The 26732-nt window shown below is 39.2% G+C and overlaps 2 protein-coding genes across 6 annotated transcripts; one reads left to right on the top strand and one right to left on the bottom strand.

The window, feature by feature from the left end:
- Positions 1–5566, bottom strand: LOC139675781 (collagen alpha-2(I) chain-like). Of its 2 annotated transcripts, none has more exons than XM_071563871.1 (2): positions 1772–5566; positions 1–1451 (listed from the first exon to the last, which is right to left on the bottom strand). In XM_071563871.1, exon 1 carries the CDS (start codon positions 5272–5274, stop codon positions 4720–4722), a length of 555 nt encoding a protein of 184 aa, XP_071419972.1. In that variant the 5' UTR covers positions 5275–5566; the 3' UTR covers positions 1–1451; positions 1772–4719. The 2 variants fall into 2 exon arrangements, with proteins under 2 accessions (XP_071419972.1, XP_071419973.1); XM_071563872.1 differs by having other exon boundaries at positions 1–999.
- STAMBPL1 (STAM binding protein like 1) lies at positions 4968–26630 on the top strand. Of its 4 annotated transcripts, none has more exons than XM_071563865.1 (11): positions 4968–5206; positions 16057–16251; positions 17139–17356; positions 18757–18832; positions 20252–20347; positions 21011–21365; positions 21941–22065; positions 22933–23070; positions 23703–23815; positions 25319–25418; positions 26327–26630. In XM_071563865.1, the coding sequence occupies exons 2-11, from the start codon at positions 16168–16170 to the stop codon at positions 26381–26383; spliced, it is 1362 nt and encodes a 453-aa protein (XP_071419966.1). In that variant the 5' UTR covers positions 4968–5206; positions 16057–16167; the 3' UTR covers positions 26384–26630. The 4 variants fall into 4 exon arrangements, with proteins under 4 accessions (XP_071419966.1, XP_071419968.1, XP_071419969.1 ...); XM_071563867.1 differs by lacking the exon at positions 4968–5206 and adding an exon at positions 5219–5449; XM_071563868.1 differs by lacking the exon at positions 4968–5206 and adding an exon at positions 6737–6772.
- Positions 26631–26732: the final 102 nt, after the last annotated feature.

Below are 26732 nucleotides of genomic sequence, written 5' to 3'. Positions count from 1 at the left end.
TTCAAGAAGACAACAGTTTAGTGCTAAGGTATCACACCCTGCTCCCCATAGCCAAATTCTCAAAAACAGTACAGAGCCTCTGGAATTGTTGCCACTCTGTGAGCAGACCACGCAAAACTGACACGTAGAAGTCAAGGTGCATGAGGAGACACCACAGACAAGTAACAGCCCTGAAACACTCCTGCATCATAAAGAGCTAACTTAGCTAACTAAAGACCCAACTAAGATAACACAACATGATTTTAATAACTAAACATACCAAGAGTGGTGGCTGAGTATCAGGAGAGAATGTTAGCATGGGAAAAGGTGGTGATCCATCTTCAGTATCCCTGGAATCCTGTGTACTGCTCAAGACTTGACTTCAATTACATGCAGAAAACAACTTCTGCACTCTGCCCTCTTAACACTCTCATTTAATCTGTCCTTATTACAATATTAACAGCTAATACATGCAGACCAATTTCAAGCTTACGACTATGGCCCTAAGAAAAACATGAAGAAATATAACCAGGTAAGGTAATAAATTTCTCTGAGAATTCATTCTTAGGTCTTGGCAAAACTGAGAATAGAAAAACTCATATTCTAGCACCTTAAGTTCTACAGAAAGAGGTGGAGAGTGGTCTCATGTAATGTTTCACCAGAATCTAACACTCATAATTGTCAAAGTCTATTCACAAACATTGCATAGACAGATCCTTGCAGACAGCTACCAGAAGTTTGTTTTGCCTCCCCTACTGAGGCAAGGATGTGTCCAATGAATGCCAACTTTCCTGCCATTCCCAAAAGCCTAAGAGCCACACCCAAGTCCTAGGACTGGATGACTGCAGAGCTCTTCACTTCCCCAAAAAGCCTCAAGGTCTGCCTTTCAGTTAAACACTAAACTGGGGAGGAAAAAAAAATGGAAATGCATCCCTTGTTTTTCAGAAGCTACTTACTGCAAAAATACAGAGGAAGGAATCCAGTACAGCACAGTGGAGACTACTGCCTTGGTGAAATAGCCTGTGTGGAAAAAAGGAAACAGACAAAAATTTTCTTGGTCAGTCAGAACTTTAGTTACTGCCTAGTCAACACTCAGAAATGCTGTGCTCCTCTTGCAACACTTACAACTTGACTGATTACTTCAGGGCAGTTGTTTTATGGGTGTCACATTAATTTACAGACGGAGAAAGATTCCAAACAAGACATCTTCCATCCTTACATGTGGTCTTTAAATACCTGAAGTTTAAATTTTGGAATGGCCAATGTTTTACTCCCAATACTGTGAATGGTTAGGAAACTGGCCAAAAAGCAGCCAAGAAGAAAAATAGCAGAACCACCCTTTGATAATAGGGGTAAGTTTAAAAACATCTCATGTATGATCCCTTACCAATGTAGAAAAATAACCATCCTGCATTAAGTCATTTGGCCCAGATCTCAGATGACCCCATTTTACTCTTCTGCATTTCTTTCTTCTGTGATGACATGCAAGGCAAGGAATGGGGTTAGGGCAATAAACAATAAGAGGGTGGCCTTCACCGTTACAGTTTTACTGTCAGCAGGCCAGAAGGGAAAGAGAAGGAGAGATGCCTGCACAGAATTATGTGTTATCTAAACATAACTTTTGATACAACAGCATTTACTCAGCCTTCTCCCTCTTTTACAGACTGCTCCTCGTGAGTACAACATAGAGGAGGTAACCATACCAACTGCAGTTTGGAGTGGTGGACAGGATGCATTTGCAGATCCAAAAGACATGGCAAGGCTACTTCCTCAGATTACTAATCTCATTTACCATGAGCATTTTCCTGCATGGGGACATCTTGATTTCCTCTGGGGCCTTGATGCAGCTGAAAAAACATATACGAAAATCACTGAACTATTAAAAGAAACACCCTTAAAGCACCACAAAAGGAATTAATCCAGTAGAAATCCCAGATATTTCTATTTAGCAACAGAATATTGGTATAAGGATATGTATAAAGGTTTAAAAACCATTGTCAAAACACATTAGATGGAATACTTCAGGATTCAATTCTTTTGGAAGATTTCAGTTTTTATAGGAGTGATTTGGCTAAAACGAAGATTTCATTTTCTATTTCCTTGTAGACCAGTACCACATATTCCACTTGAGACAAAGGCGATTTCCCATGAAAACCCAAAATGAGAGGTAATTTCTCTTTTGAAGTATTACTAACCTTTGTTTAAATTAAATCATCTGTCATCTTGATAGAGCATTTCACCTCTTTTCCTCTCCTCACATTACCAACAGCAGAAAGGCAGACCTAAAAGATCTTCACTTGTAAAACTACCCTGGTATCTAGGCAGGTACAAGTTGTCTATTATGGCCAAATGCCAAGAAATTCAACACCAGAAAACATATATCAGAGAGAAATCACTTGATTCTTGGATAGATGCAGATGCTCTCCTACCCTCACATAACTAATGGCTTGTTAATCCCCTAACTACAAGGAGCAAAATTGTCATCATGCTCATAACCTGGCAACTGAGGATGGAGGCATAGCAGTAACCTGCACATGAAAGGCAACAACATCCATCTCAATAAATATTCTTGCCACTATCAGTAAAGAAGTTGTTTAAAGTTATTCTAGGTTCTCAGTTTCCCATGTCAGTGTGTCCCACTTACTCATCTACAAAAATCACAACTAAGGGTTTATCATTACAGGGCAAGACAGGGTATCTTGGGCACTGTGGGTGTTTCTGGGTGGGGGCATAAGTGAAACCCATTTGATCATAATCCGGGAGATAGACATACACATATAAACAAACATGCTTGTCTCATGCAATATAGAGAACACATGCAAAGGACACTTCATGCAAACATGTGCAAATGACACACCTTCTCTAGCAACCTGTGGTACCACTGGGAACTGAGTTCATAACTTCTGGAGAGGTTTGCACTCCAAGACACAGAGTGACTACTCTTGTGTACACCAAGTTATTTATAAATCCCAGTGTTCCGATCACCCCAGAGAACTCACAAAAGTCCTCTATAAGATAGCAGGGCAGACCTGGCAGAGGCACAACAAACACTACACCTAATGCAGACACAAGCTCTGGTCTGAAGACAGGGCGAGTAGGATCAAGAATTCCAGCCTGCTGAAGAGGAAGAGGGTGCCTCTAGGAAGTGTCTGGCAGCAAAGCCCTTCACTTCTACATCCATTTACACGTCTGCAGCATTCAGCCACTCAACATTCAGACAAGATGCACAGGATGAACCTGATAGTGTGATGTTGCACAAAATATGCCATGGGAGGGAAAAAGGAGAATCACAACATCAAACTCCTTTCACCCTGACCATCCTTGCCTTTACTCTGCTGCAGAATCAGGGCTAACTATGTGAACTAGAACTCAGATTTCCCATGAAACAGAGCACATGGCTCTGCCCAAGTGTAGAAAGCAGACACTGAGGACTTCCCATTAAGGGAGGTGAACAAAGGTGGATCTAGCAATGCCTCAAAATCTGGTTGTGTGGACACAATCTGAAATTAAGCTTACTCAGCCTGGAAACAGCCAGCAAGAGCTGCTCCAGGACATCAAGTTCAAACTTTTCTAGAGTATCTTCCTGTGCTGTACAGGAAGAACCAGCCACAGACACACCCTGCAAGAGGTTACAGGGAAGCATTCAGGTCAGTGACCAACACTGCTTGGGAAATAACACAATGTGCAGTGTCTTCAATACTGAGCACCTAAATCAGCCTAACATCACCTCTGACCTTACTGAGTTTTACAAAGGATTGCCAGTTTTTCAAACAGAAGACAATGTCTAAATATTCTTCAGAGACATCCTGCACTTGCCAAAGTTTCCTACAACCAAACTTTATCTTCTTATTGTCATCCATCAGAAATGTAGTCTTGAAATGGTCAGTGTCTGAACAACAGGGATACTCACTCTTTACACTTCATCTTGGAAAACTGTTAGCTACCCAGACAAAATCCTTGCAGCACTGTAAGTGTCCCTTCCGTATCTGATTCAGGATGGGATTAAACTCAGCAGACCCACTGAAACCCTTTCATAACACAGACTGGAGCCTCTACTTCATAGCACTTCAAGTCCAATCCAAGATAATAAGGTAAGTGTTTGAATACACCAGACTTTTGTTGCTTGCCCAAAACAGTCCCCCCGTTCTTAAAGCAGGACCAAGACCTGTTGCCACACTCCACAGCCACCAGCACCAAGAGTGGTACTTCAAGGTCGGGATGTCAAGCAGCCAGGACAGTCTTATACACAATGAAAGGACCGAAGGGAAATTCCCATACCATGTCTGGGAATGTAGCATGAGCCAAATACAAGTATCTTAGACCACATCTAAACTTCCAGGTCTAGGTTTGGGCTCCAGGAAAGACATCAATATGATCAGTTTAAGCTGAGCAGGTTCAACAGAAGGACAAGAAGGTCATCCAAACTTTCCACAAAGTACCTGCTCTGTTGGCGGGACATTGCCATCAGAGATCTAGGCCAGCCCACAGCACTGCCAGGCTGTGACCCCCTACCTACTTTGCCTTAGGGGAGGAAGTCTCGCCTGTCCAGCATCCCCCTTCCCAGGTACCACAGCCCTACACTGACCACCACACCTTCACTTTAACCTTCCTCCTCTTCCTTCTTGCCCACTGACAGCAACGGTGTTAGCAGTGTTTGCCCTGTTAGCCCTCTCCAAAGTTCAGGAGAGCACAGGTGAGGTGCGCATACCCTGCGGTACACAAGCAATGAAGAGACTGACTTCACAGTGGCTGGGGAGGGGGAGGTGGCGACACCGGGACGGTGGCAAATGTGGAGGGCACACACGCCAGGTGAGCAGGGGCCATGCTGCACCCCGTGCCCCATTGCCCGAGCCCGCCGCCACCTCCCGCGGTCGCTGCGTCGCCTTCTCGCCCCCGCAGCGGCCGCGGGGCTGCAGCAGTGGAGGCGGCGACCGGACCCCGCAGCGCAGAGCGGGACGCAGCCACGCCGCTCGCCCCGGCGCCGCGCAGGCTCCTCCCTTCGCCCCGCACCGTAACCCGGGCCGGCCGCGGCGGCGTAGGGCGCTCGGCTCCCCACCGCCGGCTCCTGCTCCTTGCCCGCCCTCCTGCGCACGGCGTCCGGGGCTCCGCGTCCCGGCGGGGCGCGGCGAGGCCGGGCGGAGGAGGAGGCCCAGGCCACCCCGCTGCTCCTGCCTCCGCCCGCCCCGAGCTTTGTCCGCGGCGCCGTTCACTCGGATGCGAGACCCCGGTAAGCAGCCGTCGCCTTTTCCGGTGCGAGGAGCGGGGAGCTGGCGAGGCGCTGTCTCCCGCCTTCATCCCGCTGCTTTGCACCCGCCGTTCCTGCAGGCAGAGGGAGAAAGGAGCTGGTGATAGCCCTTCCGGAGCCGGGCAGTGCCGGGAGCCGGGGCCGGTAGCAGCTCCCTCCGTTCCGCAGCTCCGGCCAGCGTACCCGGTGTGCGGCCGGCCCGACCCGTCCCCGCCCCGGTGTCAGGTGCGGCGACCCGCGGAGGCCTGTCGGAAACAGCCCTCCTCAGGGCAGGGCGGAACTTGGGCGGGAGCGCGGCGGACAGAGCGAGCGGCGCGGGCATGCGGCGCGGGCATCGTGGTGCCGCCGGGAACCAGCGGTGTGCGGGGGGGCTGCGAGCCCGGCAGCGCAAAGCTGCTGGCTGACTCCGCTGCTTGTACGCAAAGACGTGGTGACAGGGTGGTGGGGAGCCGAGTCCAGAATGTTACCGTGTTTCAGAGGGAAATCAAACTCATAACAGTATTCTGGGGTTTTTTAAAATAATTTCCATCTTCGTGTGAAAGATGATCACCGAAATAGAAAGTGAAAGAATATGAAAAAGTAGAATTTGTGTTCTCTGGGCATCTGTAATTCTCTGTTTCTGCTCATATACTTCATGCCTCCTTCTGACCTCTGTAGGACCAAGGGTGTCCTTCCGAGGTGCACTGAGGAACCTGATTCACTCCTCTTACACAGGCTGCCCTGTTTCACAAGTTTCTTCTGGGCGAATTCCTCTTGGTCTGGAATTAATTTTATTGAATACATACATGATTCTGAATACATGGGCAGGAAAACCCCCACCTTTTACTAAGAATGGGAAGTGGTGAGATTATGGGATCTTGGATGGATGGTAGTTCCAAGGGAGTTCATTTGCCAGTTGAGAACCAGCTTTGCTAAAATTCTGTCTTCAGAGAAGTGGGTTTTCTCCTCATTGCAGACTAAAGTGACTAACTGTAGTTAGCATATATTGATGAATTGCCTTAGATCATCAGCTAGAAAATAGGATACTGACCCAGAGCTTCATGAAATATTCCCAGGAGAATAGAGTCTAGGTTTGTTGTTGTGGGTGCTGCTCAGGCAATATATTGTATTGCTGTGGGACAGCTGCATTTTCTGATGTTCTAAAAGCATTTCTGCTAGTACCTTGCATGTCTAAGTGCTAAACATTTGAAAAACTGAATCAAAGGCCAGTGTTGACAAGTCTGGAGCTTCATACATCACAGGACACTGTAGGAATGGAAGAAGCATTCATTCTAAATTCTATATAATTCTGTAAGTACAAATTTCATTGTTGGGGGGGTTATAGTATTTTCAATGGCAGCAGGTGCACGGGCATTATTTCATAGCATTATATTTAAAAATAGTGTCTTGATCAGTTCTGCAATCATTTGTATTACTTGGTACTGCTATGCAAATACTGTGAAGGCATGTCTCATGTGGTTTTCCTTGTGTGCATGAAGCATGCTTAAGTTCAGGCCTTAAGGCATTTTCTGAAGTTAATCACCAAGCTGAGGAAGAGTATAGCTCAAGGTGAGTGGTGTCATTAAATCTCCAGCTGCTGAGGATATGGCAGGTGTGCATGAAGACACAAGGGCATGTTTTGTAAAAACTAAAGATTTGGTCTGTGTTTGCTAGACATGTAGAAGTAATGGGGTTTTTTCTGGTCTTACCTGACTCCTGAAATTTTATTTCTGCATCAAAGGTTACACTTGCAGTTTGTGTTCTGAAAATTAGTTTGCTGACATGTAAAGTCTTTGTCCATACAATTTTAGTAAAATGAGAGCATTTAGATTTTCATGCCAGGAAGCATTATAAATAGAAGTATCAGTCCATAAAAGCAAATGATCTTGTTTGTACAGTTCCTGAATGATCCGTGTATAGTGACTTAGTACTGTTGTTGCATAGAAAACCCTTTTATAAAAATCCAGCATTTTCAATCTTGCATGGTTGATGATGCCTCTTGGTAATGCTGTGAGTCAGTCAGCTCCTCAGACACAACCCATTGCCTACCACTTCCTACTGGCAGCTCTAGATGACTCACAGTTCAGAACACAACATACGGAATTCCATTATAGAAGCTGTGGGCTCACTGCATAATCAACGTAGGAAGTGTCTTCCTCTTTTACCATCTCTGAACAATTGTCAAAAGGCCTTCAGAGATATCTGTTGCTCTGTGTTGATATGGAAAAGAGCTTGTATAGGCTGAAAAGATCAAGAGACTCAACCTGAGGGGAAAAGCAAATAATTTGAAAATAGCCTCAAAGATAGCCTGTGCATGGCTTTATTGGGATGAATAGCCTGATGGCCTGCAAGCGTATATTATGTTAACCACAAATCATTGCACTCAGCCTTGATATTCTGGATAATTTAGCTGGCTGTCAAGCAGCCCTGTGAGTTGACTGTGTTACAGCCAGTGCTGATCTAATACTTGTGCTTAGCATTGTCAATCTTTGCAAACTTACATAAGAGAAACTAAATATTGTAACTATCCAAGTAGAAAAAGCAGTCTAAAGCATCCGGAATTCTCCTCATAGAGCTAGACATTCCTGTTGTTTCTCCCATCTGCTCATAGCATGAGACATCCTGAATCATGTAGGCTGGGGTGGGAGGTCAGAGATTTAATTTTGTAGTCAACTAACTGCATTATCTTAGTATAAACATCACACTACAGAAACATACCTTATTAAATTGTAGTTACACTTCATCCTGTAGGTAATATTACTATCCATTTCTTACCTGTCCTTTGATTACTTAACCATTAGGGCACAAAGCATTCAGAATCCTTTGAAATAATGCCCCAAATTATTTTTTCTAGATTTGAGACCACAAGACAAGCTTCATTCTTTACAGGCAATTTAATAGACTTCAGATGAACTGTGAATTTTTATGTCTGAAATGCCAAGTAAATTTGATTCTCCTTTATTTGCTCTCTTATATTATGGACCATAAGAAGCAACACAAAATAGGAATTTGTCATCAGATAGAGAGAGAAATTCATTGTTGCAACTAGTTACTCACTCAATTAATAAATATCCTTACTAGAGGTTATGGAGTCTGAAAGTGTTCAAAATGAAGAAGCAAATATTGCCAGAAAAATCCTTCCTTTTTGTAGGCAGAAGCAGAAGATTCTTAACCCTCCTAGCCTAGTGGGCTCTGAGAGAAATAGGGACAGAGGCAGAAAAATCTGGGAAACCTAAAGCTTTGCAAGGAATCATACTTGCTTTGTTTCTTGGAAGTCTATGAAGTTGCAGGCCTTTGTGCTGATTTTAGCATCTCATTTGTTTCCCTGAGCAACACAGCTTTTTGTCTTCATGGTGGAAGTTCGTTTTATCAGTGATGTTCTGTATTGCAGATATCCCCTTTTTTCAGTATTACAACTGAATCATCAAAGAACAAATTGTGTAACAACAGCTATTTCTTTTATTTCTCCCCTATTCTGGGTTACTGTGCCCTGGTACACTAAATTTGATGGGGGATTGTTATGGGTTTCCTAAAGGAAGGAAATAGCACTGTTTTTCTACATCTAGAACATCTTTTTAGTGGGTCACTGGAAAGATACTGTTCTGTGTTGTATAGGTATATTTCACTGACTGCCTAAGAAGGTTATTGTTTGTAATCAAGACATTCTGCCATTAGTGATACTTTATCCATTATTTTAAAAATGCTTTTGTGATGAAACTGAAAGAAGGGAGAGGGGAGAGAGATTGTGTTTTGTTTTGACACAAGAAACCACAAGAGAAAGAACTGTCAGTTCACAAATGCACAGTTGAATGTTCAATACTTCCAGTCCATTTTTCAGGACATTCTCTTAAAAGACACAAATATTTTTGTAGACAGAGTGTATTAATAAATCTGGTAGCAAGCCATCATCTGTGTGTAGAGTTCAAGTGCATAGGGTTATCTTATAGTAACAAACATACTAGATGTAGATTTAAAAACAGTCTGCATAAAAATGAATGAGAAAGTAGTTTAAAGTCAGAGGTCTCCTCTGTGCTTTGAATCAATAGGAAAAGCCTGCATTCACATACTATGTAGGGCATAAAACTTGGGTTCTTGCACATGCCATTTTGGATGTTATTTGCATATTGCAGTAGTTTATCAGTCTTAGCAGACGCAGGAGCAATCTAATTTTATTGATGTAGCTACTTTATGCACTACTGTTCGTGTCTGTGCCAAAAGGAAAACTGTCTCTAGAAAACAGCCAGTCAATGATATTCAAGGAAGCACACTGACTAACTGCAGTCAGCCAAATATTTACAGAACGACTTTAAAAGCCTTCACATAATTATTCTAACTTCTTTTTATCTGGGGGGAAACAGACTCTTGTGAAACCCACTTTTTTAGATGAAAATAAAGCTTAGTTTTGTAATATAAGCTAGAGCAGTGAGTGGCCTAACCATAAAAGCACGGCTTGGGTTTGGCAGATCAGTTGGTGCATGGAGGATCTTCCTTGCATATGATTTCTCCCTCTCAGCACACAATCCAGAGAAGGTGCTACTGTCTATACACCACTGACATAGTTTGCAGAGAGATCTCTAGGCAGTATGCTGGGACATGTGTCGCACTGGTTCTTCACCAGGGAAAAAGAGGAAATAATGTTGACCTACTTATAGGATAGATAATTGTATAGCTCAGAAGCTGCCTCTGGGAGTTAGTGGAGCTTAGGAGGTCTTGGTAATGCTGTTTAAATGAAGCCATGGAGCTAAGGACCATTATTAAACTATGAATTGTTACTGAGATGGGCTTTTCTAGAGCCAAGCTGAGTAGCTCCTACTGTGAAGAGCAACTTCTCTATTGAAAGGTGCAGGGTTTTTGGGAAGCAACTCCTCACAGTGCTTCCTTTCATTGAAAGGCCATTCTGTTGGGTTTTGTTGATTGGGTATTTCCTCTGCACAAGAGAATGATCTTGCCATGATATTCAATGCTTTGTTGTTTTTTTTCCAGAAGAGACTAGTTACTCTACCAGCTGAATCACTTGCTGTAATTCTGAATGGTTGTTACAAAAAGCACGTTGACAGTTTCTTTTTGGAAAGAACCAACAGAAGGCAGTTTGCTGTTTAGGCTGGTATTTAGCATACTTATGTATCAAACCCAAGTGTGTATTTAAATTGTTATGTGCTGTGCCAATGCATGGCCTAGCATTTCAAAAAGAGCTGAATGAGGTAGGACCCTCTATTTCTAACCTATTTCTCACCACATTCACTTGAACATCCACTTCCAAGTCCAGAAGTATAAGTATCTGCTTCATGAGTGACTTACCAGCAGGAAACAGTCCTTTGCCTTCCTATGGCAGCTGCTGGTCAGTTGGTTAAAACTTGGTTGTAATAATGCCAAGGTCATGGGTTCAATCCCTATGTGGGCCATTGACTTAAGAGTTGGACTCGATGATCCTTGTGGGTCCCTGCCAACTCAGAATAGTGTGATTCTGCTTGGCTGTATAAAGTTGGCTGAGACAATTTAGTTCTATTATGGGTAATTGAAAGGGTTTTTTGCACTTGTTAATTTGGCTATTTTAATAAGAATTGACCTCTTTATTCTAGGATTCTGTAATCATCACACTTCCTAGTCTAGTAAATTGAAGTATGAATGTGTTAACTTCTCATAACTATATTAAAGTAAGCTTTTTCTTGTCCTGCAGAACAGTTCTCTCAAGAGTAGTTTGTAAAAAGTATAACTATGCCACATTTTAGCTTCTATATTAGCAAGTATTTCTAAACAGACTGTAAGCATCCTGATCTCAATGGACTGAAGTGAGTGCTTTTGATGGAAACCTCATCTGGACTTTACATTCCACCAAAATATCAAACAAAAGGATTAGAAATTCTGAAATAATCCACTATGAAAAATATGCAAAGAATAAATCATTGCATAAATAAGGCCCTCTTATTCTTAACAGAACCCAATCTTTGAATGAAAAAAGTGCTTTGTAAAATTTTACTAGTGGTCTCTTTGATGCAACTTTTTAGTAAGACCAATAGCGAAAATATTGACAAATCTTAATGACCACAATGAAGTCAGTGTTATGAAAAATTCCCTTGGAATTTAAAAATATGTTACAAAGAGGAAACTAATGTTTCAAAGTAAGTAATAACAATGTTTCAAAGTAATCTTAAAAAGTGAAACGAATTATTAAACTAATATCTATTAAAGATAGTCTGTTACATGTTTAAAAATCTGAAAAGCTCATTCAACATTTAAAAACCTCTTCTGAAGAACCGAAGAAGGAAGAGCAGCCTCCAGATGATATTAAAATTCAGTTCTCACACTCTGCAGTCAGCTACTTGCTGAGAGGTCCTGACACTGAGCTCCATTTTGTGCAAGTGTCCTCTCCAGAAAGCTGGAACACATAGCTCCTGCTGGGGTGCTGCACTCAGTGTGCATCCTTGGGCAGAGTGTGGTCCTGCTTGGCTTTGTTGACTTTGCTGGTACAGTCATCTCTCACAGTTGCGTTGTATCAGTGAAGGACACACTGTACTAAACAGACATTTCAGAGTCTGTTATGAAAACAGATACAAGCTCCTTCTGCCCAGGCTGTGAGCTGGCTCCACTGAAGGCATTGCAGACACAAACTGTGTAACTTAAATAGCTCATACTGCACTTGAGCTGATAAGCCTTGCTGTGCAGTTGTGTGTACCACCTCTCACTGTCACACCACTTTACATCTTTTGGACAATTAGTGAGGCCGTGCCCCTCAGGCTCTAAGTACAGGCAGTGTGGCTCATTTGTCCACATCCATCCATCCTGGCAATTACTTGAATCATCAGCATGCAGCAAACTGTGAGGGCATTGGAGAATTTGTGATGAATTGTGATATTATGCCTCTCAGAAAAGCATGAGAGTTTGTGCATACATTCCCCAGATTTTCTCATACCACCTCTGTCTTTCTAGCTTACTCCTGAAGTACTTGATATGTCTTGATATATTTATTCTGTCTTCATGTAATACTATTTGCATATACTTTCAGTTAAAATTGCTCTGCCTGCTTTTCACTTCCCTAGTACTTGGTACCATGGTTGTTAGCCTGAACAGACAGAATGACTTTCAGTGCCATTTAAAATGCTGATTTTCTCACTTTGCTCTATGTCCTGTGGCTGAAGGACTTTGATTTAATAAAGCTGGATTTTTAGAGGATTAATACATTTCAAGGATCATATACAAAAACAAGTGCTTTTTGAGGAGGAAATGGGATTTAGTAAGGACTACTATTGCCAATGAAATCAAGAAAAGTTTCTCAACTGTTAAGTGGATGTTAAATTATTATATTCTTGTAATGACTATCAGTAAACTCATAATTTAAAAAAGACTAACCTGATTTGCATGCCAAATATCCAGGCATTTCTTCTCAAAAAAACCCCACTACTTAAGTCAATCTTAAAGTTAATTGGAATTCCTGAAATAGTAAAGCAGAAAAATGTATCTTTACTGTTAGAATTTAGAGCACTTTACAGTCTAATAGCCTAAGACAGCTCCAAGCTGGTGTTGCTGTTTATCCCCTGTGGTTGTGGTTGGAGTGTAGTTCACTGTATTAGCATAACTATTGTGTATATTTGAGTATAATTAGTTTCAGTTATACAGAGAGGTTTGGTATTTGAATGTATCTTTGCTCTCGTAAAGTAAAAAAAAAGTTTATTTTCAGAAAACAAAGAGTCACTTGTAGGTGCTGAACAAGTTGTTAGGGTGCCTTTTCAAAGCCAGCTTATATTAATCTAGGCAGCACTGCCTCAGAAAGGGACAAGTCTGTCTGTTTTGCTGTCTTTGTGGTTCTGCCTCCTTTGCATTTCGATTTTGAGCAGAAAATAATTTTAAAAGTCTATTTAATTTTCATTTGGATCAGCTACAACTTGCCTTGAAGTCACTGGAGCCAGCAAAGTGAGAGTTCAAAGAAGTCATGCCCTTCAGCCAACTGAAGGTGACTGTGAGGCTGTGCCATGAGGAACATTATGCACAGAGACATTCCAGGGTGCTGGCTGAAATGCCTGTGGTGGTGTTTTTAGTAAAGCTTAACTTTCTGCATTTTATTCATTCATTATTCTGCCAGTGTGTCCACGTATTAAGGATAATATAAGTGCAGTCATAAGACAGCCAGAGTTCTTTTTAGGATGTTTTCTTAAGTTACACTGCCACTTGTAATGGCTAATACCTTTTATTTCACACTGTTGTAAAAGTAACATAAATTCATCTTTGTATTTCTTCTTTCTTTGCAGAATCTGGTTTTTAAAGTGTTTCTGAAGCTAAATTTGAAAAGTTTGTTTCCTCTTTTATTTACACCCATTCTTCTGTTAAGCTCTTGCACTGTGCCTTGTCTTATGCTCTGTGCAAAGCTTCTTCATCCTTTCCAGACTCTGAGACATTTTTGAAGAAGTGTGAGTTTTTGCTATTGCCATTTGTCTCCTCTTTAAAATACCTGTTATTCCACTTGTAAAAATTATTACTTCTAATGCTTCTTTAGGTTAAAAATTCACTGAGTTACCTTCTGTTTATAACTTTAATATTTTTAGAGGAAACCAGGTTGAGAAGTCTTTGCAATTAAAGGGTTCCATGATGCCTCCCTGTGCCATTTGAAAAAAGATTTTGACTGGGGGAATATCATAAACTTCTTTAGGAAAGACCTCTTGGGGAATACTGGCTCCCAAAAAAAACAAACTACTAATTAGTGGGTCTTGTGTTTGCCTCTTGCTGCACTAACTTTTTTCACTTGCCTACCTGCTATGCTGAAAGATCTTCAGAGTAGTAATAATTGAAAAAAGCATTTGATCAATATCCCATATGTCCTCAGTAGAAAAGCATCTCAAGAGCATTCTCTTAAATATCCCTTTCCTCTCTAGACTTTGAAGGTCTGTTGAGGGAGAAAGGTTTGAGAAATGGTTTTCTTGCTCAGAAGCTGCTAACTGAAATAAGGAATTGAACAGAAATACATTTCTGCAACTTTACTTTTAAACCAAAAAATTGTTACACATTGAGTTGCAAGAATATTTTGTAGTTTGTTATGCTTAGATGCATACTTTAGACCAATTTTTTTATTTGTTTATTTTTTGCTTGTACATTTCTTTGGCTTGGTTTGTTTTTGTTTTTTTGTTCCTGAGCTCCACAGATCATATGAATGCAGAGTCTCTCACTGAAGATTTAATTTCTGCTTAGAATCTGAGCTGTATGGGCAGAAGACTAACATGAGCTCTGCACTGGCCAAGTTTTAGCCCTCTCCTTTCACATCTACAGTGCTTCAGCTGCAGAAGGGCTTCAGGTGAAACTCAGTGTAAAGCACAATGTTTCTTGGAGTAGGCTAAAGCAAGAATATTTCATTATTGTTGTCCCATGGGGCCTTGCTACAGATTGTGAATAGGTGATGAATAGGCTCTCCTGTCAAGCTGCTCATTTACACCAGAGCTCCATGTATATAAAATTATGTATTAAATTGTTTAGAGAGCTGTTTCCATTACTACAGCAACCACAACTAAGGTTGGTTTCTTGGGTGTATAAGCTGTGCTCCAGTTTTTTGGTTACAAATTGTGCAAGCAGTTTGAACACCTAAAATTCCAAAAAGCAGGCCTTGAAATTGAATTCACAGACCTGTGACATACCTTATGATGAGAATAAAAATCTTGAAAATGGAAAATATTGGTATAAAGTCAAGCAAGAATATATTCAGTGATGTCGGGAGGTCATATGTAAAAGCAGAGTAAGAATGATTCAATAAGGTGGAATGAATATGCCAGTAAGGGCTTTGGCAAGTAAAATGGGATGATTCTGATTATTTTAAAGAAAGTGTGTTACACAAGTGAATTTAATCTCTCCTGTAATACTTGCACTAATGGTTAAAATTAAGGACTGATCTAATAGATACTGTTAATTTTGAAAAAAAAAAAAGAGGAAGACACAAATGTAGAATTAAATACTTGAGAAATACAGCCAGCTGAAAACACATTAGGGTTGTTTTTCTCTAACCCAGAGTCCTTTGGCCTCTAGAGAGAGGTATGCTGAGAAAATATCTTTGCTGAATGCACTCCATGCTTTTACAAAAGCATAAGCGTATTTATTGCAACATATAAAGTGCCTTCAACATTCAGAATCACGTCTATTTAGATTGAGTGCACAGAAGGGAAAAAAGACTTTAGAAACTTAATTTTCACATTTCCTGTGTAATTTAAATAATTCATTCCTCTTTCAGTGTTGGGTTTTTTGGTTTTGGTTTAGTTTTGGTTTGGTTTTTTTTCTGATGACCACAACATCTAAATACTTGTCTTAACTTCTTCAAAGCTGTGCAAGGAGTAGTTATTATTAGCTGACTTATCAAAATTTAATGTATTTTGAGTGTTGTTGAAGTCAGCAAGTTGTGCAGGTGGAACATGTGGTGCTTGAAGTATTTTCTATGATTTGTATTACTGATACATGTTCATGTGTAAAATTTTATTTTTAATTACAGGCTTAGCAGGAAATAAAGATACCAAATTCACACTGTTTATAAATGTGTTTGTCAAAACATATCCTCAAGGAAGCACAGATTCTGTCCTTGAACTTCTGAGTTTTTCACTTAATGCTTAAAAGTTGGTTGTTTTTAAGTTACTGTAAAAACTGTAAAAATAATTTGTTATATCATTTTTGAATCCACTGTAATAACAGTACAGGTCAGCAGGTCTTCAACTGCACCGGAAGTTCCCATGCATTCCCAATTTAAATTCTAGATGCCTGATAAATTTTAAATTATTATTAAATATGGAAGTACTGCGTCACCAAAGTAATGAGTAAGTGCTGGCATGCAAACTTATATGACATTTGAATGTATTTCTAATCTGAATGACTTGTCTTATTTTTTCCAGCACACAACCACAATCAACGTGTCTATATTCCAGTTTCCCTTTGGCTATTAAACTCTGAGACATCTGGTTGCAAATAGTGAGAGCTGGATTGATACTGTCCTTTTCAGTCAGATGGAGACTTTGGAGGAACAGAGCAATCTCCTTGGTTTGCAGGCAGACAACAACATGGAACAACCATTCACTGTCAGCTCATTGGTACGTGTTACAAAGAAATGCTTCACTGGCTGAGCAACTTCACTTTCAATTAGGAATCAGTTCAGAGAGCTGTTTAGCAGTATTTACTGTCAGCTCACTGGGTCTCTTCCTGCATGCTGCCAGTTCCTCCCACATTCTGCCTGACGGTTTTGTTGGGATTTATTTTATTTCTCTATGTGTGGTTTATGGGCTTTCAGCAATCTGGTTTTAAAGAAGTTGAAATTAACATTTTGAGTAGAAAGAGTAAAAAAATTCATCAAAATAAGAGGAAACAACTAGCAGTAGCCAATTATTTAGCTACTTAACAGGAAGGTAATGACTGTAATAAGCACCCATGCTTCTTCTTCAGTAGTTAGTTCTAACTTATTTAACTGCCTCATTTAAAACTGGATATGAAGATTTGAAGTGGACTATTGACTGACCAGGGGAACTTATTGCTCTTTGTTGCCTGAACTATTCCAAGCACTCAAACCTTATACATCGTGTAATAGGAGTCTAAGTATTCAGGACCTCTATCAAATTATTACAGTAACTTAGGACAAACTCTGTAGAATTCATATGTGATGGACAGAGGACACAGTTTCTATTGCCCTCTGTAATTTCTGCAGGAGTTTACTTAATTTTATCTTTCTTTTTTTCTTTTCTTTTTTTCTACAGAGGTTTTCCTAATTTTATCATTTTGGGGAGGGAGAAGGAGGAGAGTGTGGAATAATTTATTTGCAATTGAGAAACATGTTAGAATGTTTTAACTGTGGCTAGCAGTGGGGAAACCAATGCCTATTTTGAGAAAAAATTAGCTGAAGATTTCCCTTGAGCTTCTTGCCTGAGACTGCTTACTGAAAGTGAAACAGAATATTCTCTTTGCTAATCAGTCTGTTCCTTTTCAGAAAAAGCTAGTAGCTATTCCTGACCACACAGACATTTCTGTGACTCCAGAAGAGAGAGTACGTGCCTTAAGCAAACTTGGCAGCAACATCACAATCAATGAAGATATCACTCCGCGCCGTTACTTTAGATCTGGAGTAGAGATGGAGCGAATGGCGTCAGTGTATATGGAGGAGGGAAACCTGGAGAATGCTTTTGTTTTTTATAATAAGTTTATAACGTAAGAAACCAATTGAAGTCATTACAGCTTATAATTCTGAGTAAACTGAAATGGAAAGCTGCAGTGAAACCGCTTTAGATGAAGAAAAAAATTGTTCAGTGTATTCTTGCAGAGTAGCTTTGTTCTCTGGAGGTCTTTATGTCAAACATGGGCTTTGTTAAAATTGCATGTCACCTGTTCATATGGGATCCTATCCATCTCTTAAATGCTAGGCATGAAGTCAGGACTACTATACAGAGGTTGGAGTTTACTGTGCCAGGCCATACTATGAGTACTGTTGCTCGGAGACTGTTCTGTATATGTCAGCATGTTGATTAAATACAGTATCTGACTTAAAAAGTAATGTTTAGATAAGATTTCTGAGCCTTTAGTAGTTATATCCCATGAGTGTCTACTGATCTTAAAGATGGTAGGATTGCACAGCACTTAAAAAACATGGGGAAAAAAGGCTCTTTGCTTTTCTTTCACTTTTCTTCCCCAAAATAATTAAGTATAATTTATTGTTTCTTACAGAAATAAATGGAATGTTCATTGTATGATTATTCTCCACACTCCAAAAGAACAAATCTGGCCCAGCTTTTGTTACAACTGTCAGAATAGACAGACAAAAACTGTATCAGTGGCAGATTTAAATGTTTAACCTAGCTAGTTTTTCTATAGTTTCTTGGTTTGTTTTATTACTTCTGAGAGGTTTTATTTATTATGCATATTTTAAAATCTTTGTAATAGGAGACATCCTTCCTCCCTCCTTATTTTCCTCATACTCTGAAAACTAAACCAAACCTTTCTTATCCCATTTGATTTTAAATGTATCTATATCTGTAAAAAGAGGGCCTGGAGGTGAACATTGTGCAGCTTGCTGAAAGAATGATAGCAGTTGTGTATTCCAAACTCCTTGCATTTTAAGTATTACCATAATTTATCCGTTGGGTAGATTAATAATCTTGCAGTTAGAAGGGAAGCTTGGTCTGCTAAAAAAACCTGCTTTAATGATAGCCAGTGCCACATTCTTGACTTCCATGTAATATTCAGCATTTTGGCTAAGGTCAGATAAAGAGAGTAGAAATAGTATTTGTTAACACTGACTAGAGTGGAGCGTGTTTTTGACGGATATTTTTAGTTGCTGCCTGCTAGTTAGTCCTTTTCCTTAACCCAACCCACTACTAATGAAAACCGAAATATATATTAGATGTGGAAAATAATCTCCTCTCCTTATCTTGTGTGTCCCATGCAGGTCCATACAATAATGTGTTATTTCAAACATGTGTAGAAACCTGCTCCAAGTCATCTGGAATTTAGTGTTTAACAGTTATGTGAATCTGTTTTTTCTGCCAGCATAAAAGCTATTATGGATATTTCTCTGACTTCTGAGGCAAACACATGTGTGTTTAATTTTCTAGGTTATTTGTAGAAAAGCTGCCCAGTCACCGAGACTATCACCAATGTGCAGTACCAGAAAAACAAGATATTATTAAGGTAGGCTTATGATTTCCTGGCATTTAAGAAAGGTTTTGCACAGAATTTCCCATTTTTTTCCTGGCACTCCTTTTCCCCTGGTACACACATAGCTCATGGCAGCCACCACAGCTTGAATTGCTGATACCTTTCTCCACTAGTCATTCACGTTTTGTTTTGGTTTAATTACTTGATCGTTACTGGAAATTAAATTATTGATCTGAAAGGTGAATGAGAATGGTCTCTGAATAAGTTGGTAGACTGTTGGAGACTTGGGTACATCTGTTTCTGAAAGCTCACATATTAAAAATACGCTATTTTAACAGTACTTAGTTTGGTTCTGGTCCCAGTTATGTGAGTGGATAATGGTCCAAACTGACAATTGCAAACAGAGTGAGAGATGTGTGGCATTACTGGTGTCTGTGCAGTATTTGCTTACTCTGCTAAATAAGCAAAGTATATTTTTCCTTTATTACCAAATATGTATTTGCTTAGTTTTTACCAGATTTTTTCCCTCCACTTTTATAAAAAAATAGTTTTACCTTGTTTTTTTTCCCTCTCTAGAAAATACATTTTAAAAATAGCCTTATACTGAACTTAAAACAGCTGAAATTGCCCAGAGAGAATTGTTACAAGGAGCACAAGTGTCTCTTGCTTAATGCTCCCCTATTTGCATGCTTTGTCTACTGTTAAAGCTGAATATTACATTCAAAATCAAAACACTTCATGCTAAAGTTTTGACTATGGCCCACAACCTAGGGAAAACATCCCTATTGAGAAAGGGCATCTAACATGCCTCCTCCTATGGCACTCAGTAGGATTAAGCACATAGTCTCTTTGCCTCCCTTGCCTACATCCTCTGAATTACTTTGTAGTAGCCATCACATCAGTAGAAAACAGTGGGCATTGGTTTTGTTTTTACAAACAATATTGTTTTGCCTGCCAGGGCTGTCACACAAAGTTACAGGTAAGCTGTCTCTTCAAAGGAATGGTTGTTTTTTCCCCCACCTGGAAACAGGCATATTCAGACATATTTCAGACTGGGAAGTCAATGCCATGATCGTACTTGAAACTTTGAAAATTTGCCTTAGCTTGTTTTTATAAATTACACATACAACAAAAATGTACCTATTAAACAAAACAGAGAAAACAGATTGCTAGTAAAGGGGCTAGACTTGCTTTGAAATAAGAAGTAGCTGTGTCACAACTTTCACTAATACAAATTAATGTATCTTTATTGAAATCACTGTGCTGTAGAAGTTCCATAAGCTGATAATTTAGTGTGTATTTCCTCCATTTTTTCCACTGAGAGAAGAGCAGGGCTTTTTTCTATTTTGTATTTTTTTTAATCTGTATTACAGCTGAGTTTGTTTTCCAGGTGGTTCTTTTAAAAAGTGAAAAGTAAACTTATCTGTCTTTTTCCCCCATCCCACCCCAAAGAAACTGAAGGAGGTTGCATTTCCACGAACAGATGAATTGAAAAGAGATCTTTTAAAAAAATACAATTTAGAATATCAAGAATACATGCAAAAAAAGGTAAGTTTTTTATGGTAAGTAAATAATTATTGGCATGAGTATTTTTCTATCTCATAAAACTTAAAAAGTAAGGAGTAAAATGCCAGGTCTACAAGAACTTAATAATTTTCTGGGCTGATTAGTAATGACTTTTCATTTTTTCTTTAGAATCAGCTTGTCATTTGAAAATAAGTAATGCAAGTGTGTGCTAAGAAATACATGTGCTATCATATTTACTTAATAACTGTCTACAAATATCTCAATAGGTCTTTGGTACACTCTGGTTCTGTTTCATAAAGAGGATTTAGTTGAAATTTATAAGTGGGAAAAGTCTGTTGGCTCCAAATGTGCTCAAGTTTGAACTGAGTCTCTAAGTAACTATAAATACCTGCATCTTGTGTATTGAAGTCACTGAAAGCAGGATTTGTAGTTTAAATACTTGACTTGGAAAGAGCATCTGAGAAAACATGTATTTTTGTTTCCCTCCCTTAAATACCAATTATCTTTTCCATACTGCCTTTGGGGGTATAGTTGTATTTTCCAGTTCAGCAAATAGGTTCTGAAAGACTACCTTTTAATGACAGTATTTGATGGCTTTATTAAACTGTAAGACTGCTGCTTTGCCTTCATTTTTTGTAACTTTTTTAGTTTTCTGAGGATGACATTATATTGCATATGTTTCAGAACAAATGTAACATTGAAATTCTGAAGAAATTAGAGCATCAAAAGCTGATAGAGGCAGAGAAGAAACGAATTGCACATATGCGGCAACAGCAGCTTGAATCAGAACAGTTTCAATTCTTTGAGGATCAGCTTAAGAAGCAAGAACTAGCTCGAGATCAGAAAAACAAAGAGAGCATGGCTATGTCTGAACAGATAGATGGAAGCATGTTATCTTGTATTTCTGTACAAGAGAACAGTTCCTTATCTACTGCACTGCTTGAGAAAAAAGAAAGGAGTAGTACATCTGGCTGTGCTGAACATTCGCCTCCAGTAAACCGGGTCTTAAAACCAGTGGCTACTCTAAGTGCTGTTCAGAGTAAGTGCAGAGATTTTTTTTTCTCTATTTTATTTTGTCTACCTGGATATGTATTTATTTACTGTGAGGATTTCCCTAGTGAAATAAACATGAACAGGTTAGTGTACACACAATAGTTCCCTATAGTTTCTTCATTTTTAAGAGAGGGTGTTAGTTGCAGTTTCACTTTTTCCAGCTGAGTACCAATAGATGGATCTACAGAGTGAGACTTAGTGTTCCTCTGGAATGAAGTCTGAATCTTGCCATGGGACTTCAAAGGAGCAGAAGCAGAACCTGCAGTGGTTCACTCCGGAAAGCCCTGGCCTGGGGAATACTATCAGCTCACGGTCACCTCAGGGACAGGCTAGCAAGCATATCTTATGGGCTGGTCACTTCAAATTAGATGAAGCGCTTGTGCTGTAGATTTATTCTTATTAGATATCTATGATGTGGTAAGTATAATTATTTCGTTTTTCTATAATATAATGTAATGTAATATATACTTTGTATATTTCCTGATTTTAGAGAAAGCTGTAAATACCTTTTTATCTTGCTATCTCTTTCTTTTTTGTTTTTATTTTTTTATTCTTGGTTAGCTCAATTGGCCGAAGCACTCAGAGGTGTCATTTTGCCCAGGGATCTCTGTCACAAATTTCTGCTGCTAGCAGAGGCAAATACGATAAGAGGAATAGAGACATGTGGAATTCTCTGTGGAAAACTGGTACAGTTTAACCTTCACATTCATATGGGGAAAACATATTTGATTGTACTGTATTATCCTGTGATGTATTGATTTCAGAGTAGATCTAAATAGTTAGTCTTTAATGTAAGGAACTTCATATTATAACCTGAGTGATCACTTCAGGGTTGTGGGCTTTCTTTACTGGGGAAACATCTGATCAAAGTACACTGCTGCTGTTATAAAATGTAGCAAGTTTTTCAGCATGCTGTACAACACAGGCCTTTTCGAGTCCTTTCTCTGGCATTCATCTAAGGTAAGTGAGGTTTAGTTACAGGACAATGAAATATAAAGACTGCTAGAATCCACTGGAGTCATCAAATTCATAATGCCACAACAAAAAAGAAGAAGAAAATCTCCCTATCAAGCTGTAGAACATCTGATTTTCAGGCTGTTTTTTTTTCCCTTTGACCTAGATAAAACAATGCAGGGAAAGATGGCATGACTGATGCTGACATACAAAGAATTTTAAAGATGCCCCCAAGTGTATTTGAATTGTATGAAGAGAAAGAATAGCAAGTTCCAAGTTCCAAGTTTTACAGAAAATAATTATATTTTTCTCAAACCTCTTTTATATGTTTTTAATTACTTTAAAGGACAATCTTTTCACACTGGTCTCTGAGAACATTGAAATACCAGAATCTTGTCTTGTGACTAATAGCACTCTGTATGCTTTTATAATAAAACGCTAATGCATATTTTCAGATACAGTATGTTACTAGAGCCACACTGGAATCAGTGGAGCTATACTGTTTTGTTTTAGCTGATAAGCTGACATCTTTCAGCTTCTGATTCAGCACTTACTCACTAGTCAGTTTGTTCTGCTCTAAGTCAATGTTTGTTTTACAGACACATAATGAATTTACTATTACGCATGTAATTGTGCCAAAGCAAACTGCAGGACCAGACTACTGTGACATGGAGAATGTGGAAGAATTATTTGGTATTCAGGATCAGTATGATCTCCTCACTTTGGGTTGGATCCATGTATGTATGATTCATACATTTTGGCTTTTCTATATTGTCTCTACATACTATGTGAAAAAGAAACCTGGAAATAAATTAAAGAAACAACTGGAATCATCCAAATTAATTTGCTTACTTAATTCTAATTGTAGTGTTGTAAATCAACATTAACATTCTCCACAGAGGAGTATTTCTTAATGCAATTGAAGCTTTCTGTTGATGGGCCTGCTTTTGCCAGTGCAACTTTTGCTTATGCTGATTTAGGGGTATTTTATTAATTTCTGATGCCATATTCAAAAGTTGGGGAGGGGAGATATTGTGTTACTGAAACTTTATATTAATTTCACTCTTAGGGACTTGGACAATTGAGGAATTCCCTTTTTTCTTGTGCTTCTTTATTCTACTTTTTTGCCCCTCCATGATCAGAAAACTGCATATATATATATATATCTGATTGTGAATGTGCCACCACAAATGTCATCCTGAAAAGCCACCCTAACAATATAGAATCTCGGTTAATAAATTAAGAAACTAACCTGGGGAAATAATGATGCTTTCACTTGTTACAAATTACAGTTCCTTCTTGAATTTTATGTTGACCTTAGTTTGTAAGAAATATTTCATGATGTTGAGTTTTCCCTTTCTTTTTGTAGACACATCCAACACAAACTGCGTTCTTATCCAGTGTTGATCTTCATACTCATTGTTCTTATCAGCTAATGTTGCCAGAGGCCATTGCAATTGTTTGTTCACCAAAGCATAATGAGTGAGTTCTGATTTTTTAAGTAATATTTAGATACTTTTCCCTGCTCCTTCTCAAAAGAATTTGATCAAATGTAAAGAGTACATGTCAACTCAGATAAAGGGCACAAATATAGTGTTCGTTTTTTTCTGTAAGTTGCTCAGACTTGGCGTTTCAGTCAGTCTCTATGCACTGCATTGGTTTTGGTTTCTCTCTCTTCCTCCGTTCCCAGACCCAGATTTTAAATTTTATTTATATTCAGCTCAACAAAGTAGTAATTCACAAGCTATTCTTCTGGAGTCCTCATTGCCCATGCCCTACCACAGATCTATATTCATTCTGTCTGATTGAGGAAGTGGAGGGAAGTTAGGCATATTTCTCTAGAATGATATGAAAATTGCAGTTTGTGAAGCAGAAGCATAAAGATCAGGGGTTTTTTTATGATAATCTATTTTTTTACGCCATGAAATATGAACAATATGTATTTGGAAGAAACTGGAACCATGTAAATATTAATGTGAAGGTTTGTAATGGAACAAGTTTCCCAGAGAGAGTGTGAACTCTTCATCCTTGGAGATACTCAAAACCTTGACTGGGCATGGTCTTGGCAACCTGCTCAAGCTGGTTCTGCCAAAGCAGATGTGTTGGACCAGGCAATCTTCAGAGGTTCCTTCTGACCATATCAGTTTTGTGATTCTCTTTCTGCGTGCTTGGCATATCAAGGCACCAGGCCTAACTGCATTGTTTAGACTGCATTTCTTCAACCAACCTTTCTGGCCTTCTACCTCTGTAGATGTGGCTTCAATGAATCCTGTCCAGGATGGCTAACTTCGTATATGGGCCATTCTGGTAGCAGAGCTGTGAATACAGATTCAGTGGCAAGTGCACAAACATTGATCTTTGTAACCATGAGCATGTCTGTATTGCTTTTCAAATTTCTGATCTTCCAAACTAGTTTCAAACTTTATGCCGATACTCTGTAACCAATTCTAACCTGTAACATTTATTATCAGGTGCTGTCCTGCAGCTAAATAGGTATCAATCTTCTTTACACAAGGGTGGGGTTTCTAACATTTTGTTCAATACATGTGCAGCAGGGCATTTTCTAATGCTTTGTATTATGTGATTACCTAAAAGAGTGGTAATCACCACCAGTCATTTACACAGCTAGCTTAAAGGCTGTTCTCTTTTAAGGTGCCCTGGGTGAAATGCAATCCAGAACACCTAAGTTTCTGCTTTGTACCTGTGCCTGTATGACCTAGCCTTAGCCCGCAGTAGGCTAACCTGCCTAATGGGAATAGCATCAGTACTGTGATTCTTTTTCTCCCCTTCCCCTCATCATCTCTTCCTTTATAGGAATACAACTCCCTTTGATTTAAAAATCCATCTCAGCCTGGGCTCCTGTGTATCAAAGGTCACAAAGTGCCATTTTGTTGTCTTTCTCTTAAGCTAACAATTTGCATGTGAAACCCAGAACACGTATTATCGGAGCAGTGTGTAACAGGAATGTCTTGTTTTGCTTTCCAGCACTGGCATCTTCAGACTTACTAATGCTGGCATGCTAGAAGTTTCTGCTTGTAAAAAGAAGGGATTCCATCCACATACAAAGGACCCTAGGTTATTTAATGTAAGTAAATAATCCAACATGGTTTTGACTAGTCAAATTCTTTTTCGTTGTTCTGCTACAAATAGAAATCACATGTGCCTGAGGTTAGATTTCTTAATTACTTTCTCCCTGTTTTAAAGATTCATTACTGTTAATTGACTAAGGTAGACAGCAGGAGACTACTTAAGCAGTCAGTAGCAGCCATGTAATGAGTGTTACATGCTGCCATTCAAATGGTGGCTAACCAGAGGCAATTACCATCACTCAACATTCTTACCTGCTTTCTGAAGGAGCAAAAGCCACACTTTCAAATGGGAGTAATTCCTGAGCTCTTCAGGTTTTAGACTAAAACCAGTTTACCTCTCCAACTGTAATGTCCCAACATCCTAGCTGCTAAAAAGTGCAGCTGTAAGTAGGTTAAGCCCTATTTCTTTCATTGCCCAAAATTTTCCCCTGGCTACTGTATCTTTTGCTGTTTTAATAACTTAGTAAGCTATATGTATGGGTGAACAGTAGAATTAGTCAGAGTCATCTTCCAGATAACAGTAACATTTCTGATAAGTCCTTACCTTTAATAAGTAAGTTTTTTAAATAGGCCTCACTTTAAATACAGAAGCATCGCATATAGCTCAAAATAAAGTGAACAAAAACAGGGAAATAATCCTGAGAGACAGTGGAAATTACTTTATTGTCAGACTTTACAAATGTCAGTATTAGTCCTCAAAAGGGGAAGTCAAGGTTCTTTGTTTTGTTCTTTTATTGTTGATTGTAGGGGTAATGAGAAGTTGTCTAACTCTGAAAAATGTTAAGATTTTTTGTTCCAAGTAGATCCTTTTCAGTGGTCCTTTACAGACCTAGTTCATGGATGAGGTTACTGGCTATTTTACTGAAACTGATTTCTGTGAGTAATGGATTGACTTCTTCTGCAGCCATGTACCCATGTGGTTGGGAAAGACATAAAGATAATTGTGCTGGATCTGAGGTGATACAGATGGACGATATCAATGTTATTCTACAAACAGCCAAAACAGAAAAATGGATTCCTGTTTTTCCTACATTTTCAGAAATTACTTTTATATTTATACATTTTAGATTGAATGGTTTGATATTTATTGCTCTAGCCTGTTTTGGAGTTATTTTGTTGCTCTGTCAAGATGGAATTCAGTGGCATTACCCCTGAATCTGTAAACAAATCTCACCTATACAACACAATAAAATGGTCTTCAAACAATAGTAACTGTATTGAAATAAGTAATGTTTCATTTATCACTTGTTGGAATTAATTGCCTTCTGAGAATTAGAGATTTTTAACAGTGGTTGGCTTTTTGCGTCTTC

The sequence above is a fragment of the Pithys albifrons genome, chromosome 9 (assembly GCF_047495875.1).
Source record: "Pithys albifrons albifrons isolate INPA30051 chromosome 9, PitAlb_v1, whole genome shotgun sequence".
In the NCBI taxonomy this organism is placed as follows: domain Eukaryota; kingdom Metazoa; phylum Chordata; class Aves; order Passeriformes; family Thamnophilidae; genus Pithys; species Pithys albifrons.
This window is presented reverse-complemented; position numbering and strand designations above follow the sequence as displayed.